At 46.2% G+C, this 19,435-nt stretch overlaps 1 protein-coding gene across 8 annotated transcripts in view; it reads left to right on the top strand.

Annotated features, from left to right (window-relative positions):
- WWOX (WW domain containing oxidoreductase) overlaps positions 1-19,435 on the top strand; it is an 886,111-nt gene that overhangs the window by 330,019 nt on the left and 536,657 nt on the right. The window contains exons 9-10 of one of the 8 annotated variants that reach the window (XM_043436493.1): positions 16,185-16,271; positions 17,269-17,296. The exons of 6 other annotated variants lie outside the window; for them this stretch is intronic. In XM_043436493.1, the coding sequence (XP_043292428.1) occupies positions 16,185-16,271; positions 17,269-17,277 (96 nt within the window). In that variant the 3' untranslated portion in view covers positions 17,278-17,296. Of the gene's footprint in view, positions 1-16,184; positions 17,377-19,435 lie in introns of those variants that run through there. One more of the 8 variants, XM_043436490.1, reaches the window with a different exon arrangement.

Raw genomic sequence — 19,435 nt, 5'->3', positions numbered from 1 at the left:
TGATTCCTGTGAAATCTTTTTTCCTCCTCTTTAGGAATGACGAATTTGCAGTGGCCTAAATTTGAGCTATGTTTTTTGTTTGCCATAAGTATTTTTTTATAAGTTTTATGAAAAAGTCATACATGATGTTTTTTATTCAGGGCAACTGTCCTTCAAATATGAAGCAGCTATCTTAGAATATTAACATCTTGGCCTGCATTTATAGCAGCATGAATGATTTCTTCTGAAACTGACATATCAAGGAGCTTCTCATCTATTATTAACTTAACTTTTCCTCAAACAAAATATTTATCAGATGTAACTTGATCCCCAAATTCCTTTCCTTGCTTAACCAGAAGCTGTCACACACTCACACACACACACACACACCCTCAGTCTTGGTTTCAACATTTTAAACATCCACCGAAAACTAATAGAAGGAGCAATAGAAAATCGCCAGAGTTGAAATTATTTCCAGCTATGTTTAAATATGAATGTCTTGTTCGACTCTTAGCGTATGTATTTATGGCCGTGTGATATCATTATGGCATCGTAATGAATGTCTGCTGAATTATAGGGGATTCAGCAGGGGATACAAATGGACTTGAATTCTGTAACTGCCATGCTGCTGTCCGAGAAGGGCGGAAGCTGACATATCCCACCCCCCACCCCACCCCGCATTAACACATCTGTCAAGCATCCGCAGTCCTCTGTGCGAGCCTCATCTGTTAGGAGTGAGCGGCGGGGTGGCCGGAGGAGGCTCTGTGTGACCGGACAGGTGTGAAATCACCAGGCGCGTCATGGAGCTGCCTGGCGTGGCTGTGGGTCTGCTTTAATCTGGGCTACGAATTATATTGTGCAGACCTTTAAATTTTTTTTCCTTTCTTATTCTGAATGCCAACTTGAAATGAACTGACTCGGATGCCTTATTATTTAGCCTTTATTTTGTGAGTGAGCATACGGTTGTGCAGAGCGCAGAGGCGGGGTGAGCCGAGGAGGTGCTTGGCCCTCAGTTTGGTTTCAGCACCTCCCTTACCAGCTGTGTGCCTGGAGCCAGGTGACTAAACACTCTGGGCTCCAGTCCCTCACACTGCGTGGGCACAAATAATACTCTGTACTCTCCAGTGTGCTCATAAGATGCGCATCACTGGGAGTGTTAAGGGCCTGGCAAGTGATTCCTAAGGAATGGCTGGAAACGTGGGAGTTGACATGGCTCTTTGGACTGTTTCTGTTATTAGCATGAATGTTCTCTCTATGGAGCACATTCAGTTCCCTTAGGAGTCATTTCCCCCAGTTTTACACAGTAGGAACTTGCCATGTTAGCCCCAGAACCACGTATTTGCCAGGCACCCTGATTTCATGCATTGAAGAGGTACTTACTGAGTGCCCGTTGTGCAGGAGGCCTAGCGCTGGGCTCTGGGAGACAGCGGGCAGCCGCTCCCGACCAGTCCCCCGGCCCTGGCATGGAGGCCACGGACTGCTCAGAGGGGACGGTTCTGAGAAGCTTATTCCGGCTGCAGAGAGGTCTGCCTCTCCCCGGGACCTGGTGCTTCCTGCGAGGGTGTGGCGCCCAGGCGGGACTGGAGGAGCGCAGGGCTCCGCATCACTGCGCTCAGTGACGCTGTAGGCAGCGCCCAGGGGCACCGCCTGCTGACCCGGGCCCTCTCCCACAGTGTGGGGTGGGTTGGCTTCTGTCCTCAGGAGCACCCGGCAAAAACTCCTCTGCTCCCCATTTCCTGTGCTGGATGTCTCAGCGCTTGCCAAGGTTGGTGAGTCTGACTCTTGCTTAGCTCTTTCCCAGTCCAGTCTGGTGCATTGGATCGCATTGTAGACACAGATGTAGTCTGCAGCACAGCTGCCGGGCTCTGTTCATGAGCCGTGCCTCACGTTGTGTCACCGTGTAAACGGGGACCCCACGGGGTTGTAACCATGAGAGGTTTCGTGTGTTAGAATGCCCGGGACCGCCTCGCGCGGGGTGAGGGCCACACAGCCCCTTGCTTTTGCTGCTGCCGCTTCTTATGAGTACATGCCTCGTTCTGATCATACTCATCTTGGGGGCATTTCAAGTCACAGTTTGGCTTAGTTCCACCCTTTCTCTCACCCTGTACCCCCTCTCCCCATCAAACCCATCCATGTAAGACTAAACAGGTTAACAATCTGTTTCCCTCTGAATTTTTTTCTATGCTCATATACATTTATATGAATCCTCCATGTGGATATATATACAGATACACATATATACTTAGTGTTTTTTTGAGATTTTTTTTCTTTTTGATAGTTTTGTGCGATACAACATGGAATCATACTATGCACACTGTCCTGTATCTTTTGTTTCTCATCCAACGGTGGCGTGATAGCCCACGGTGTGGAAGTACCACGATTTACACAGTCATTCCCTGTCTCAGATGGGTTGCAGGGCATCTGTTTAGTTTCCAAAGATTTCTCCACACACTCCCGCCCAGCCACAAATAGTGATAGGATAAGCGTCTTTGTTCCTATGTCCAGACAGATGCTTTTATTTTAGTGGGATAGATTCCCAGGTGTGGGATCGCTGGGCCAGACTCTAAATTTTTTAAATGGATTTTTATCAATCTAATGGACTGTGCTGACGAGAGCCAGAATCCTGATAGAAACACTCAGCTGAGAGTGAATTTTTTAGATGTAAAAGTGGATGGTAATTAAGCGCCCACACATTAAAAAAGAGTAATTTGACGAGTGTATCACAGTATTAATTGATTATAGTGTCTGGAAGACTTTGGATTCCAGTATCTGACGGCGAGGAAGCAGGTGGAACCTCTGCCAGTTACGCCCACAGATTTTGCACACAAGTGTCTGGAAGTAGCTAGCTTATCTTTGCTTGGAGTTTCATAGGACAGACATTGCTAGTGTGTCGACTTGGATGCCAAGCACCGGTGATCGGTGTTTGTCCACATTGTCCAGTGGATTGGGCTGTTGAGGCTGATCCAGGCCGGGGCGTCGGGGTCCTGGGGACCCTGGTTGGTTGGTTTTTCATGAAGGACAGGGTGTCTGGGAAAGCATCAAGCGTGCATGTGTTTGCCTCCCATGAGCAGAGTGGGCATTTCACCTCCCAGATCTCAGAGCTGGCAGCGGAACGTTCTGTGACGTGGACTGCCTTCCTCCACATCTCCATGGGGCCGATCACCTACTGCTTAGAGGCCCAGCATTTGTAAGCCCAGGGAGGAGCTTGATGGTGCCTGACAGGTGACCCATGAGTTTGCATTTTACCCAAGGTGTTAGCAAGCAGGAAGAACCAGGAGAGCCCAGAATAAATAACAGTGTCAGTGGCGGGGGGGTCATCAGAACGAGCAGAACCGGATGGAGGACCGACCTTCTAGGACAAGGGCGAGAGCTTCCAGACCCTTCCAGAAACACCTCCTTTGTCTTGGAGGAGAATCGAGTTGTTATGTTCAGCCACTCAGCTAAGCTTTTCCTTGAATTAAACTGTTGGACTACTTCCTTCTGTAACGTAATTCTTGATCCCATTGGATCTTGGAGAGTCCTCAAGACGTTGTGTGCATCTCCTCTGCTTTTAGTAATTACTTTTAATTGGGGTCCAGTAAGTGGTGATGGGGGAGATTCCAGGAGCGTATCAGAGAGTTAGGAGAATGTGGGAGGGGCCAGAGTGAGTGAAAAGCTGTATTCTGACCACAGTATCTGCTGAAATCGAGCTAGTCACCTAGTTGGGTAGGCTTCCTCTTTTAACGTCTGGGTAGAGCTCTTCTGAATTTTTTTCAAATCCAGAAGTTGATCTCAGCTTCTTCATTCACTCAAGTGCTGTTCTCTTTACCAAGGCACAAAGTGCATTCCTGAAACCTGGAAGTGGTTGAAAAATGAGGGTTAGAATTTGAAAATTAGAAAAAAGCCAGTGAAATCATGACACCGTTCTGGTTCATTGAATGCTTGTTCTATATTAAAGAAAACACAAAAAGTCTTCTTTTCTGAGTGTTTCTCAGACTGGGCTTTTCCCCATAAGCCACCTCCATGCTCATGCTCTGAAAGTTTTCTCCTGCGGCGAATGGTGAGTAGTCACCCCAGTCCTAGGCTCCGGCTGCAACCTCCGCCTGTGGCTCCTATGTCACTGCTCTCTGACTTCCTCAGAAGCTGTTACATGACCTCCAGATCTCTCTCTGACTCCCTGTATTACCATTAGAAGACATCCACACTGGGAAATCGCTCAGTTCCTGTTTTTGATTAATATTTTATCAGCCGCGAGAGGAAATGGTATTCTGTAGCAACACTAATAAGTAATTGAGCAGATGAGATGTTCCTGCTGGCTTTGGTGAAAAGAACAGGCAAGGTTACAGGCAGAGAGCTCGGGATAATAAAGTCAGGTGTCCGACGCGAGTGTCTAGTAGCTTAAAATCCACCACTGGTGTGAGCAGGAACCCAGCACTGAATCCTTCTTTGAGCATTGGCTTACCTGTGTCATTTTATTGACAGTAATTGTTGTAGTAGTAATAATTACTGCCTTTGTTGAAAGTAACATATCTAAAGCAAATGGAGTTAAAATGTGAATTCTTACAGTATTTAATATGCAGCATTATGTATAAAGTCAGGGTTACACCGGATAGGCAGCAGAACCCAGCAAAGGTTGAGAATTCCACTCACCCCACTGTATTCAAATTGTCCTGAAAGAGAGGAAGTACCATAGCCATCAGGAATAATACCGTCCGGCCATTACCAAATCATCAATGTTTAGGGGGCTGGAGGTCACGGGCTTAGTGGCAAGTCTCATCTGTCCTTATGCATCTTAAATGTCTGCATTCTGTATCTGGGTGGTGGTATTTTAATTCCCACCGGACAGTCTGATGGGAAGAGAGAGAATTCTTCTTCTGTAGTTACTTTTCTTCTTCTTGGGTGAGGAGACCTTCTGCTGTTTGTAATGTAGTGGGGCCTGGCCTCCATGAGTGGAGGTGCTTCCGGCACACCCCACAGGCCTCCTTGCTCAGAGAGATGGCGTCTCCCCTCATACCTGGTGTCCGGCACGGGGTGTCTGGTTCAGGAGACCAGGACTCTCGGGCGTCAGAAAACTGCTGCCCGGGCTCTCCCTGCAGGAGGTTGGGCTCTCCTGGGAAGCCCTGACTGCAGCCAGGAGCAGGTCTTGTAGGCTAGCAAATTGCAGGTAAGAACATACCACCATTTTCAGAAATACCCGTGGGTTTTTCTTCTCTCTCCATGAGTATTTTATTAGCATTTTCTACTGCACTCCAGCCCCGTTCACTTAGGCCTGTGTTCCCCTGCATCAGATGGGGACTTCCATTAAACTGCGGCAGTTCCAGTTTGTGCAGTTAGCAAGTCGACATCCATGACCGCGGACCGTCTTTCCACCTGCAGACCTCACCTTGGAAATCTCTGATGTGTTTGGGCTGACTCCCTTTTCTGTGTGTCCTTCTCTTTATGAAGTTCCCGTTTTTATTGCTTGCTCAGGCACTGTTATTGTTGCTTTTTAAGGGAAGTTGTCATGAGACGTCTGACGTGGGAACCAGGCCTGGCCCTCAGGGATGCGGCCGCACGTACTATTATTTGTCGTTGTTTAAAATTGTTTTCCATCAATTCTTCTCAGTCTCTCGCGCCGTTAAAATCCAGCTTAGCAAAATGGGATTGATTGGAGAGTTCACATTTGCCCTTTAATGAATTATCAGCATTTTATCAAATAACATTAAATATCAATGGACACTGAAATACAAGAACTAGTTCATTTCTTTTGACAACACACATGTTTTCTTATCAAACCAAATATAAAATACTTGTCTTTGAGAAATAGTCCCTGTGGGACTTCCCTGGCGGTCCAGTGGTTAAGACTCCGAGCTTCCAGTGCAGGGGGCACAGGTTTGATCCCCGGTCAGGGAACTAAGATCCTGCATGCTGCAGGGCATGGCCAAAAATAAATAAATAAATAAATAAATAAGAAGAAATAGTTCTTGTAGTTCTTGCTTTGCAATCAGGGACCACACATGTGAGTAGCAACATGTTTTGCAGCCTCCACTGTATTCTGCTGGAGTGGGGACGATGAAGCTGTGCACACTAAGGTGTCCTTTCTCTCCTTTTTGTTTAATTTTTAAGATTATTTAATTGGAAGCTAATTACTTTATAATATTGTGGTGGTTTTTGCCATATGCTGACATGAATCAGGCACGGGTGTACATGTGTCCCCCATCCTGACCCCCTCCCACCCGCCTCCCCCTCCCATCCCCCTGGGTTGTCCCAGAGCACCGGCTTTGAGTGCCCTGTCTCATGCACTGAACCTGGACTGATCATCTGTTTCACATGTGGTAATACACATGTTTCAGTGCTGTTCTCTCAAATCATCCCACCCTCGCCTTCTCCCACAGAGTCCAACAGTCTGTTCTATACATCTGTGTCTCTTTTGCTGTCTCACATATAGGGTCATCGTTACCATCTTTCTAAATTCCATATATATGTGTTAATATACTGTATTGGTGTTTATCTTTCTGACTTACTTCACTCTGTATAATAGGCTCCAATTTCAGCCACCTCATTAGAACTGATTCAGGTGCATTCTTTTTAATAGCTGAGTAATAGTCCATTGTGTATATGTACCACAGCTTTTTTTATCCATTCATCTGCCAATGGACATCTAGGTTGCTTCCATGTCCTGGCTATTGTAAACAGTGCTGTGATGAACACTGGGGTGCACGTGTCTCTTTCAATTCTGGTTTCCTCGGTGTGTATGCCCAGAAGTGGGATTGCTGGGTCATATGGCAATTCTATTTCCAGTTTTTTAAGGAATCTCCACACTGTTCTCCATAGCGGCTGTACTAGTTTGCATTCCCACCAACAGTGTAAGAGCGTTCCCTTTTCTCCACACCCTCTCCAGCATTTATTGTTTGTATACTTTTGGATAGCAGCCATTCTGACCGGCATGAGATGGTACCTCACTGTGGTTTTGATTCACATTTCTCTGATAATGAGTGATGTTGAGCATCTTTTCCTGTGTTTGTTAGCCATCTATATGTCTTCTTTGGAGAAATGTCTGGTTAGTTCTTTGGCCTATTTTTTGACTGGGTCATTTATTTTTCTGGTATTGAGCTGCATGAACTGCTTGTATATTTTTGAGATTAATTCTTTGTCAGTTGCTTCGTTTGCTGTCTTAAATACTTCTCCGCTCCTAGGACCCGCGGGCCAGGGCCGCAGTGTGCTGGGCTGGGCACTTCACGTCTGGAGCCCATCGCAAGGGGCTGACGTGGGAACCAGGACACCACGTCTTCCAGCTCCGTTTTCTTGTCCCCAGTTGTGTGGACCCTGACACAGGGCATCCTGGTTTGAGACTTATCAGAAGTTTCAGGAAGAGGATCACTGCTTTAAGAAAAAAGCTCTGAGGGAAGAAAAGTATAACTCTTTCCCTTCTTACTGGATATATGAAAATCATCTGCATGCGATGTATTGTTTGGTTGGGACATCCCATTTTGCCTTCCAGAGCGCATGTATCATCAGATCCCTCTGGCATGCAGCAGGTGGTTCTGGCTTCTGTGATTTTGATGAAGGAGCTTCTGTAATAGGATTTTTGTGCCTGCGCACAAGGCCGTGGTTGTAAACATACACTTCTGGGTCTTCACTAGGGCAGAGGGATGGAGCTCCGAGCACCAAGAGTGGGAGGAGAGGGTTGGGGGAGAGAGGAGCAGGTGTGGTCAGGTGGGGGGCTGCTCATGGCTTCAGACCCCCTTGCTGACCTGAAGTGGTCCTTACATCTTGGGGAGGGGGTAGCAGAGGGAGGGAAGCCAGTAGTGGACTGGCATCTAAGGAATCGAGCCCAGGGACGCTGCTGGACATTCTCCAATGCAGAGGAAAGCCCCCTTGACAGAGTGTCAGTCGCACCAAGATTGAGAAACTCCACTCTGACTGGTCCTGAAAGATTCAGGGCGGTGATGTCACAGGATGGGTGACTGGGAGGGGTGGGAGTTTTTAACTCACCCAGTGGTATTTCATCCTCGCTTGCTCTGGCCGATTAGGAAAGAATTAACTGCAGAAGGTTGCCCTCACCATCGCCCATCTAGAAAGCATGCCTGTTCAAGGTTGCTAATTGCAGTGTTCTGTTGCCAGGGAAAACAAACATCAGGATTTCATGATTGATTCATGATTAGTTTAAAATTAATGCTGCTCTTGTTACACAACGCACTGGTAAGTAGAGGGAAGAGAATTTTTGCTTCGGGATCCTAAGTCAACACTGCAGTAAACACCTAGCAAACCCATTTATCTCGGGCTTAATGCTTTGCTGTTTCCTCTAAGCTCTTCTTAGGTGCCTCTGGGCTTTTTAACATTCTTTGGCAGTGGTAATTTATTAATTGATTTTTAAATTTGGCTTGTGAAAATGAACTTTAGTTAGGAGTTTAAGGAGAATGGAATGGCCTATTTGTTTTCCAGTAGCTGGTTTTTCATGGTCAGCCTTAGGGAGCAGTGGGAGGCAGAGCGCCTGGGGACTAGGAGGCCTTAGACCCCACTTCCTCACATCACCAGTGAAGGCTCAGCTGCTCAGTGAAGGACTTTCTGTCATAGATGTTTTAATAAAAATTGCTGATATTAGGTGAGCTCTCCCCATCAAATGCATCCAAACATAGCTTTGTATAGGTATGCTCAGCTATTGAATTTTTTGGCATTGGTTAGGTATGTTTTGTTTAATTTTAATTTTTTTTTTTGTCCCTTGGCAGTCTGATGGAGCCTTCTCACAATGTTTTAAAATGTTTACTATAAAATACCTAGGATAATAAAAGGCACAGATTATACTTCAGTAGGGTTCTGTCTGTGGCCCCAAGGCTTATATGGAAGCAAAATCACCATGTGATGCAATCATGGCTTTAGAAGTCGAAATCCAAGAGAAGACTCGTGGATGTTTCTATGTTACTATCTGAAATTCTTCACCCTGTAAACTTCAGTCTGGTCCAGCTATTGATGACACTAATGATCATGTATTTATTGATCATTTATCAATATTTATAGACCTCTTATAATATTTTGGTTGCTATGCTAAACATTTTATAGCATATTATCTCATTTCATTTTCACATCTCTGTAAGGTAGGTTATGCTCATTCCACAGGGTAGGAAATGTAGGCTCAGAGAAATAGCATTACAGTTCAAGTTTGGAAGTTAATTTTCAAACCTTTGCTCAGTCTTAATCTCTTCTGTTGTCTTCATTTCATTAACACTGTATGTTTTATTTTGGTGTGGCTCTTTGGAATTGTTTATATCTTAGGAGTTTGGCATATGTTTATTAGAAAAAATTCCTAGGTCCCCACAGTGTCAATAGGCAGGAATCAGACAAACCAAAGCAAAAGTCTCCATTCGGCTTCCTAGCCCTCCTGCAGACTTCGGTGTTCAAAAATCCTAAGGGATTTACCTTGATGGACAGCAGAAAGCAAGACAGAGTTTCTGGTCTCCAAGATGGACACTTTTCTGAATGTCTCCTTTATGTTTCTCCTTAGCATAAGAAGGAAGGGAGTGAACCTCTTTTCCTGACCTCCCTTAGGTTTGGATGGTTCCTTCCTCTGACTAAATTATGCCACCCGCTTGGTGAAAGCAGTTGCACGCTGAGAATGTGGTTATTAACATCGCTACCTGATCCAATATATTATTATCTTACACCAAAAATTATATTTTATAATTTGCTACCAAGTCTTTCAGTTTTCCTCGGATATCTGAAGTTGGATGATTAGAGACAGATTGTTGAAACTCACCAGTTACGGTGACTTTTTCAATGTCTTGTTGTCCACAATCTCGCTGCCCTTATTAACTCTCTTGGCAAAGTCAAGTCATGGATCTCGGTTTAGATTTCCAGGCACAGGTGTTTGTTTGGACAAAATGACCAGCAGAATACATATGAATATTGAGTAGCTGAATTTAGAAGAGCCTGATCTAGGTCTTTGGGGGCCCTTGGTTTTACTGTTATGCATTTCTATGTTTTCAAAACATATTGTTCTTTTTCTCAAGGGAACAAAGAAGGGCTAAAGTAATAGATGGATCTATGAGCCAGTCAGTCCCCACATTAGGAAGTTGCAATAGCTAATAATAGGCATGGCCTCTGTTAGTTAAGGAATGTTGGAGTTTTCTTTGTGAATTCCCTATCTAGAGAGGAAAGGGCTTCTTAAGGTTAAGAAAGCATTGTGAGGTGTGACATACCGGGCACAGTACTATGAATATACTATGAGTATACTATGAATATACTATGAGTATATGCAGTCAACGTCTTAAAATGTCTTAAAAATACATGCTTGCAGATGCAATCTCACTAATAATATGCTAAACAAAAGGATACTTGCCAGTGCAGAAAATACCAGTCAAGTGGTTCATTGCCCCACCCCTCAAAGAAAATGACCTTGAACCCTAAACTTGGATTTAAATCAGAACCATGTGAAGGTGCTTGTTAGGATCCTGCTTCGAATCCCTTGAAGCAGAGTCTCTGGACTTGGGGATGAGCTGTCTACTCTTTCACATCTCACCAGGTGGCCGTGCTGAGTTAGGGAGAAGCTGCTTCTGAAATAAAACTTGGGGAATTCAGGAGCACTCCGTCTGGACACCTCCCTGTGGAAATGGGTGGGTGATCGATAGAAATGCATATTCTGGCTTAGCCTCTTTAATTTTCTTAAGAGGTTATTAATCGTCTCTCCGTTTATTGGGTTGCCAAACGCTCATGGCTTCTGCCCATGTTTGGCAACAGAGCCTCTCTCTGCACCAGCAGCTCTTGCCAGGGGTTATAACTTAGGTCCCCGCACTCTCGCATTGATCAGACGTTTACTCTACTCGAGGAGAATCCATCTCCCCCTCTCCCCCTCTTTATGCTCTAACATTGATCTTCAGGACAGACAAGAGCACCCGGAAGCAGCATACCTGAGCTGCATGGTTTGGACTAGCAGCTGGCTGTTACTGTTTCACAGACTGCACACTGGCGCTTCCCAGCTGGCACTCGTGGTAAAGAACCCCACTGCCAGTGCAGGTCAGATGTCAGAGACAAGTGTTCGATCCCTGGGCTCAGAATACCCCTTGGAGGAGGGAATGGCATCCCACTCCAGTATTCTTGCCTGCAGAATCCCATGGACAGAAGAGCCTGGTGGGCTGCAGTCCATAGGGTCACACAGAGTTGGACACGACTGAAGCGACTTAGTGCATGCAGACTGCCCATAGAAAACCAGCGAGGGAGGGCCTTATGTAAGGAGCGCCTCTTCTCTGGCAGCCCCTGTGTTTCCAGGATCGGTGTGGTCAAGTCCCTGAGCTGTTGGAGGCAGCTGTGGACCAGGTGGCGCTGGGAGTTGGTTGGCAAGTGGCACGGAGCTGGCCCTGCAGGCAGTGTTCATCCTTTCCCCTTTAGACCAGACAGAGGGGTCACTTCTCATCATGCACCTCTGGTATCTGAGATTCCGAATGAACTAGTGGCACAGCTAATACATTATTTTAACAGATTTTCCAAGGTGCACTTGAGTGTCTAAAAGACTCCTAGGGTGAGAGGTAGCCAGGCTCTTCTGAAGGGAACACCTGTAGTTTCTCTGCTCCTTGAATGTGGTCCTTGGATCTCCATGGTCCATAGGTCTACCTCCGACTCATCTTTTGGGTTTCAGCTGAATTGTTGTTCCTCCAGAAAGACTTTCCTCGTGTTGTAGGACTAAGCTGGGCCACTCCTGGGTGTTCCTTCAGACCTTTCTAGATCCCCATCACTCATAGCACACTTGTTTGTTGTGTTTATCTACACGTCTGTCTTCTCCATGAGCCTTGTTGAAGGCAGACAGGCATCGGCCTCATTAATAGCTGGATCCCTGGTACCGAGTAGAAGGTCAGAGGCAAAATAGTAGCCCTACAGATATTTGCTAAAATTAAAAGATGGATGCTGAAAGAGTTCCTTGAAAGGTGGGTATAAGCCAGTGTTGAAATTCAGGTTATACTGGGAAAATGAATGTTAGAATCATGGAATCTCTGAGTTAAAAAGAGATTTATAACTGTCTGCCTGTTCCTGACCTAAAGTATAGACCTCCCAGCTCTACTGGCTGGCCACATTTGAGCAGAAGGCTTCAGCTCTCTGAGCCTCTTCCTTTATCATAATTGGAGAAACCCTGTTTTCCTCAGAATATTATGATGATTATGTCAGCCAGTCAGAACAAATGATAGTGGTGCCAAATAAATACTAGCTGGGTTTTTGTTGTGGTGGTTACTGTAAATCCCACTTGCATTTTTAAATCCTCACTAATTGACACCACCAACTGAAAACTATCAACACACTCATGGTGAGAGATAACTATTGTCGTTTTTCTGGAGGCTCAATTTTGATTTGAATATCTGAAGCATCTAATTTTCGCTACTGGAAAACAAACAAAAAAAACCCCGAAAATGATGCTTTGGGTGTGGTTTGGCCCAAGAGCAGAAGGAAACGCGGCACAGGGCAAGAAAGGTGTCCCGGAATCTCAGAAGGAAGTTGGGTAAACCGGAGGAGTCCCCATGTGCAGGCCACTGCCACGCCCCTCTCGCCTCCAAAGCATGCCCTGTGATACTCTCTTATGTCATGACTGCAGGCCGTCACCACCCCAAACCCCAAGTTCATGTCAGCGGGGAGAGATTGCCAAGACAGTCTGTGTCGCATTCTCTCCCTGTACCATCGGCTCCCTCCCTGCATGAAGCCAGCATTTCGTGGGGCATCTTGTGCCACGGGCAGAGGCTGCAGATGGACGGGGTCTGCCCAAGGAGATAGCATCTCCTGCTAACTCTGCCACTAACGTCAGAATCGGAGTGATCAGTGATGGGGGCCAAGGCTGGATTAGGTCTCTAGGGCCCCCGCTCTCTGAGCCTGGGAGAGAAATGATACAAGTCATCACCCCCTGCTTTGTCCTCTTCTGTCTCCTTCCTGCAGCACCAGTGACTCACTTTGACTGTTCTGGAGCTAATGGTAGGATTCTCTTTCTCCGAAGAGAAGTCAGGATAGGAGTGACAGGCGTTGCCCCCACAGGGATGTATACGCACATACTCTGCTTGGAACAGCAGGAAAAGGGGACACTAGGGGCCCTCAGATACGCGACTTCATCTGCGTCTGATGCTTCGTGCGTTTGGGGCTTGATGTTTGAGTTTCAAAGAGGAGCCCTGCCTTGGCTGGTATCTCCTGACTGGCGAGTACAGGCAGTTGGCCTGAGTGTGGACATCCCAGCTGTCCTGGCTGTTCATACTTGGGCAGAAGGCTTCACCTCTCTGAGCCTCTTCCTATATCAAAATTGGAAAAGTCCTACTTTCCTCAGACAGTTATGAAGATTAGGTCAACTGGTCAGAACCAACGACCTCTTCTTCCCAGTAATTGCTAAGTACATAGTTTTCATTAACAACGCACCTTCAGGAATTCCGAGGGTGCTACGTCCATGGGCAGCCACGGCAAGATAAGAAAAGAATCAGACATGGGTTAGACGGAGTCTGTCTCAATCACTCCCCCGAGGTGTGCCCTTGAGTGATGAGTGCGGGCTTTGCAGGACTTGGTTTCCTCCGTGGTAAAGCTGGGATGAGAGACTGGGCGTGGCCGGGGCAGCCCGAGGGCAGAGTCTTCATCTGGCTCGGCACCTGACACGCACCAAGCGTTCTGTAAACTATAGCTCTCAACATACCCCGTGTCCGCAGCTGCAGTGGGACCCCTCCCAAGGTTCATAGGTCGCTTCTCTAGTGCCCACCACTGTGCCTTGCATACACCAGGCAGTTATTAAATGCTGGCTGGTATTATGATCCCTAAATTTACCAGGCACACAGCCTGACATAAAACATCATCATTAGATGTTTTGCCCCCATGGAGGATGCATGCACTGGAAAGTGTCATTGGGCATGACTGGGCCCTGTTCCTCTCACTTCCTCTTCCACCAAATTGTTTTGAGTGTAAACGTCTTATCCTTCCTGGAATTCAGTGTGTTCACTCACAGTCGATTTCAGTGTCTGAGGTTCTCAGCCAGATGAGTTCATGATGATTGAATCCTTCCAGAGGACGGTGATTTGTCACGTGAGAGAGAAGCTGCCCCCACTGGGCCCATGTTGTGGGCTGGTCTGGGAGGTTGTGACCCTTTGTCATTTGAGAAGTCAGCTGCCCAGGTCACCCTGGGATGCGGCTTCATCCACTGAGCCGTGTGATGCCCGCTTCGAGGCCTGCTCTGATTCTTCTTCCCTTTCAGCTCCTTCCGCTGCTCCTGCACACACTGGTGCAGACAGTGGCCAAGGGCAGGGCAGTCGAGTCTTCCTCCTCTTGCATATCTCCCCATGGAATCCATGCGGTTCCGGCCACCCAGTGCAGCCCCAGGCAGGGGTAGGGCAGGGCCTGCTTAGTCAGCTGAGGCCTGGCTTCTGATGCTGAAGGTCATGGGGGCGGGGGAGCAGAATGAGGACAGTGAGGAGGGAGAGCAGGTGACTTGCCTCTGGCTTGTGTGGATTATCTTTTCTCTTAATTTCCATGTCTGTGTGGTCTGTTCAGATTTCTCATCATAAAGACAACAGAATCCTTTTACTGAGCACTCACTCGGTGCTGGTTGCTGGCCAGGTCTTTAAAATATTAATGTCCGTACCTTCCTTCCTTCCATCCACCCATCCAGTCATCCATCCTTCTACTCATCCTTCCTTGTATCCATCATCCTACTTAGTCTCTCATCCCCAAACATCCCAGTGGGAAGCGGCGTGCATTTTCCAGATGAGTAGATGAAGGTTTAGGATACCACCTTTCTGAGTCACGCAGCTCCTAAGCAGTAGAGTCGGTTGATTTCCTCACTAACTGTAGACAGTGGCCCTGTCTCTGCTGGGCCCAGGCAGCCAACTGCTGTCCTTCTGGTCCTCCTCACTGCCCTTAGCGAGGTGCTGCTTGTCTCGCGTCTCGCCTTCTGATTAGTTACGCCAACAGCGGGAGGTGGGAGGAGACTGAACCATTTCCTTTGTAACTGGAAGCATTAAAGCCCTCTTCACACACTGGCAGGGAAAGGGAGTTAATTGTCCTTGGTTGTTACAGCCTTTTGTAATGAATCGGGACCCCCGATGCCACAGCTCCTGTGGGGTAGGGGTACAAGGATGGACAGGGTATCCTTTTGACTATAGTGGAGGCTGAATTAGGGCAGGGGGGTCTGTATGGGTTTGGAGGGGGTGGAGGAGGGAAGGTTACCTTCCTCTACCCCTGTGGACATCACTGCAGCATGGAAATCTGCTGGCTGTGGCCTCCTCAGGAAGGTTGTACGAGGTGTGAGTCAGGGCCCGCTTTCCCATTACAACAGCCCTGGCCTATCTCTCCGGAGCCTGCTGATAATCAGTAAATGAAATTCACTTTTCCCCCAGTTCCTGAAAAGTGAAAGATGAGGGTTGAGTCACAGGGCAACTCTTATGCGAGCACAGAAATTTCGAGCTGCACAGTCGGGGGAAATTATTTTATTTGGGTGAACACACTCAAGTTTGGCAGTTACCTGGAAGAAAATTAAGCCACTGATTGCAGGTCCAGTTCTCTGGCCTTCTGAAGAAGACAGATTGTAATCTTTAATTAATCTATCACTCACCCTGAAAAAAAAATTCAGGGTGCCCGGTTGGGGGGGAACATTCATATCACATTTGTGTTGGCTGGCTGGGAGTGTGTCCGTTCCCAGATCACAGTGTCTAGGCCCGGCTGCCAGCTCTCTGTGTTTACTTCTGTTATATATTTCAATGTCCCCGCAAGTCTTAAACCTCTGTGCAGGGTGCACGTGGAGGCCTGGCGTGTGCGCTCTGGCCCGTGGTCCTCCCCGTCGTAATGAAGATGGAATGACTCTCGGGATGACCTTTCTGTGCCTTTGTCTGGAGCCGGCCCTTCTCTTTAACTAAACACCTTCCCAGCACACACGTGCTGAACTCTTGAACTGCCCATTCCCTTCCCAGCTTATTGCCCAAGCTGTAGTTTATCATCCCTTGCCTCCAAAGACTTTGTACTTTTCCCGTGCTCGACACAGAGATAGAATTTTTCATAACCCTTTACTAGTTATAAATTTGATTGTTAAGGGACCAGGTTAATCTTCTTTCTCATACCAGCATCTGATTTTGAAACCCTGATTTAGGAGCGCTTTTCTTTCTGCTCCTTTCCTCCAGCGCAGGGTGGAACGTATAAAATATGTCACCTGATAGTGGAGGATTGTTTATTTCTGTTCATTTTGTCCCAAATAGTCCCTGAGAGATGCATTTGAAAACTTAGCCTGTTTCCTATGTTTTCTTCTGTTGCAGTTTCTTCCCTTAGCTGAAACAGACACTCTGGACAGCGAGCAAAACCGTGTCCTTTTGCTGGGGCCTGGGCTGGGGAGAGGTGAGCAGGTAAAGGAGTCTTGATGAGGAAGCAGTTCGGAGACCGTAGAAGCACCTCGAGACAGGAGTTACCATCTTCTGTTGCAAAACATTTAGAGAAATTGCACCCCTTGCATCTCGTGTCTGCCTGTCTTGTAGCCCCTTAACTATGTTGTTTTGAAATCGTTTCATTTCTCCTCTTGCTTCTCAGTGTGTGGCACATGGTATGTGCCCAGTAAATATGTGTTGACCTGAACCACGGCTTTTAGGTTAATAATTCAGTGCAAAATCATGCAGCTCTCAGACTTGAGGACTCATTTTGAAGCCTCGGTGAGCCTCAAACTCATAAAGGATTTTTGCAAAGATTAATTGAAATGAGTCACAAAAATACTCAGCCCTCTGCCTCTCTGCTCAGCATGTGGCAGGCACTCTTGTCACAGAACCTATTGTAATTCTAGAAAGAAAACTTAGCACATTTTTTAGGGGGAAAAATTACAGTAGAATTTTAAAGGGTCTGTTTCTCTTCTGGTAAGCAGTTCTGCATTGATAAGAAGTGGCCACAGAATAAGTGCCAAATATTTAGTTAATTCTTGCTGACAGAAGTAGGACTTCAAGTCCAAAGACGTTATATTTTAGGGAGGTGCACAGATGGATTTTGAAAAATTTCTAAACTCTCTTCCATGTCTGGACAGATATTTGCATGCATGATATCTGTACACACCGTACCTGCAGGGGGGCTCTCTGGGAAATCAAACTTCTGCACTTCACCAAAGCATGTTTTCCCTCTAGAGAGAGGCTGCTGGTAATTACGAATGCTAATGTCAGGGCGAGGTGCAACAGATAATCTAACACAGGCGATGACCCCCAGAGCGTTGATGCTTGTTGTTGGAACGTGTTCATTTTCTTTATCTTGCTATTGATGCACCTCTATTGAGCAGTCTGCTCTCTCATCATAGATAGGATCAGCTCCAGTATAAGTTTATAACACCACACTTTGATTTAAATACATGCATTTCCCATTTCACAGTCTTTCTGACACCAGAGGAACCAGAGACCAAATTGCCAACATCTGTTGGATCATTGAAAAAGCAAGAGAGTTCCAGAAAAACATCTACTTCTCCTTTATTGACTACACCAAAGCCTTTGACTGTGTGGATCACAACAAACTGTGGAAAATTCTTAAAGAGATGGCAATACCAGACCACCTGACCTGTCTCCTGAGAAATCTGTATGCAGCTCAGGAAGCACCAGTTAGAACTGGACATGAAACAACAGACTGGTTCCAATTCAGGAAAGGAGTACGTCAAGGCTGTATATTGTCACCCTGCTTATTTAACTTATATGCAGAGTATATCATGCAAAATGCCGGGCTGAATGAAGCACGAGCTGGAATCAAGATTGCTGGGAGAAATAGCAATAACCTCAGATATGCAGATAACACCACCCTTAAGGCAGAAAGTGAAGAAAAACTAGAGTCTCTTGATGATAGTGAAAGAAGAGAGTGAAAAAGTTGGCTTAAAACTCAACATTCAGAAAACTAAAATCATGGCATCCAGTCCAGTCACTTCATGGCAAATAGATGGGGAACAATGAAAACAGTGACAGACTTTATTTTTCTGGGCTCCAAAATCACTGCAGGTGGTGGCTGCAGCCATGAAATTAAAAGATGTTTGCTCCTTGGAAGAAAAGCTATGACCAACCTAGATAGCATATTAAAAAGCAGAGACATTACTTTGCCAACAAAGGTCTGTCTAGTCAGAGCTATGGTTTTTCCAGTAGTCATGTATGGATGTGAGAGTTGGACTGTTGAGAAAGCTGAGTGCAGAAGACGTGATGCTTTTGAACTATGGTTTTGGAGAAGACTCTTGAGAGTCCCTTGGACTTCAAGGAGATCCAACCAGTCCATCCTAAAGGAAATCAGGCCTGAATATTCATTGGAAGGACTGATGCTGAAGCTGAAACTCCAATACTTTGGCCACCTGATGTGAAGAACTGACTCATTGGAAAAGACCCTGATGCTGGGAAGGATTGAAGGCAGGAGGAGAAGGGGACGACAGAGGATGAGATGGTTGGGTGGCATCACTGACTCAATGGACATGAGTTTGAGTAACTCTGGGAGTTGGGGATGGACAGGGAGGCCTGGCGTGCTGCAGTCCATGGAGTCACAGAGTTGGACACGACTGAGCGACTGAACTGACTGAGCTGAATAAATACACATATAAATACACACACGTTCCAAGCCACATAACAACCTAGTAAGTAGTGTGAACAGTCTGTTTCTGTTTCCACCAACACAAGTTCTGTCACTTCTGGTCCATGGTCAATGTCTGTCTGAGAAGGTGACAGATTGATATATGTAGGTATGTTTGGAAAAAAGGAGAAGCGTGATAACACACAGGACTACTATCCTTTGGCAGGGAACCATGGAATAAAGAATGACAAACCTAAGAGCTTTTTATATGCCAGTTGTGAACGGTGATCATTTATTCGTTTCAGCACAGCCTTGACTCTGAACTTTGGTCCTGACTGTATAGTTGTATTGCCTGGGCCATGGTTCTCCTACAGATGTGTAATGTGTGGTATTCAAACACATTTGCTGATTGGAAGTATGTTAGTCCTTGATCATGGACATAAGTGGTATCCGTGAAAGCCGCTGATGTGGGATGAAAGAACAAAGAATGACTTTTGTCTTTGATTTACCAACAAGGTGTCTTTTGCCAGTTGTTCATTCGTACTGACGTTCACTGTGGGTCTCTAACCGTGGAAAGTACCTTTGTTCACATCTGCATGTGGTGGCTCCACCCCAGGTTCTGACTGTTAAATCCTGCAGAAGCAGTGAGTTTCTGTGGGCTCCTGTGAACTCTCACTTATTTCATCCAATGGAGAGTTGTATAAGAGTGAGGTACACCACTTTTACACAGTTTATCACTGTCAGCTGAGTTGGGTGGGTGAGTAGATAAAATTAATTTAGGTGTTTGTAAGGCCTTTAAAAATATTCAAGAGAATGTAATATTGTTTGAGAACTTCAATTTAAGTGTAAAAAGCAGTTTACAAAATAGCATGTACTGTCTAAACCTACGTCTATTACAAGCACACACACACATTTCTTGGAGAAAGAAGTGGCCACATACTCTATTATTCTTGCCTGAAGAATCCCATGAACAGAGGAGCCTGGCAGGCTACAGTCCTTGGGT

This window comes from Cervus canadensis, chromosome 18 (assembly GCF_019320065.1).
Source record: "Cervus canadensis isolate Bull #8, Minnesota chromosome 18, ASM1932006v1, whole genome shotgun sequence".
Lineage (NCBI taxonomy): Eukaryota > Metazoa > Chordata > Mammalia > Artiodactyla > Cervidae > Cervus > Cervus canadensis.
This window is presented reverse-complemented; position numbering and strand designations above follow the sequence as displayed.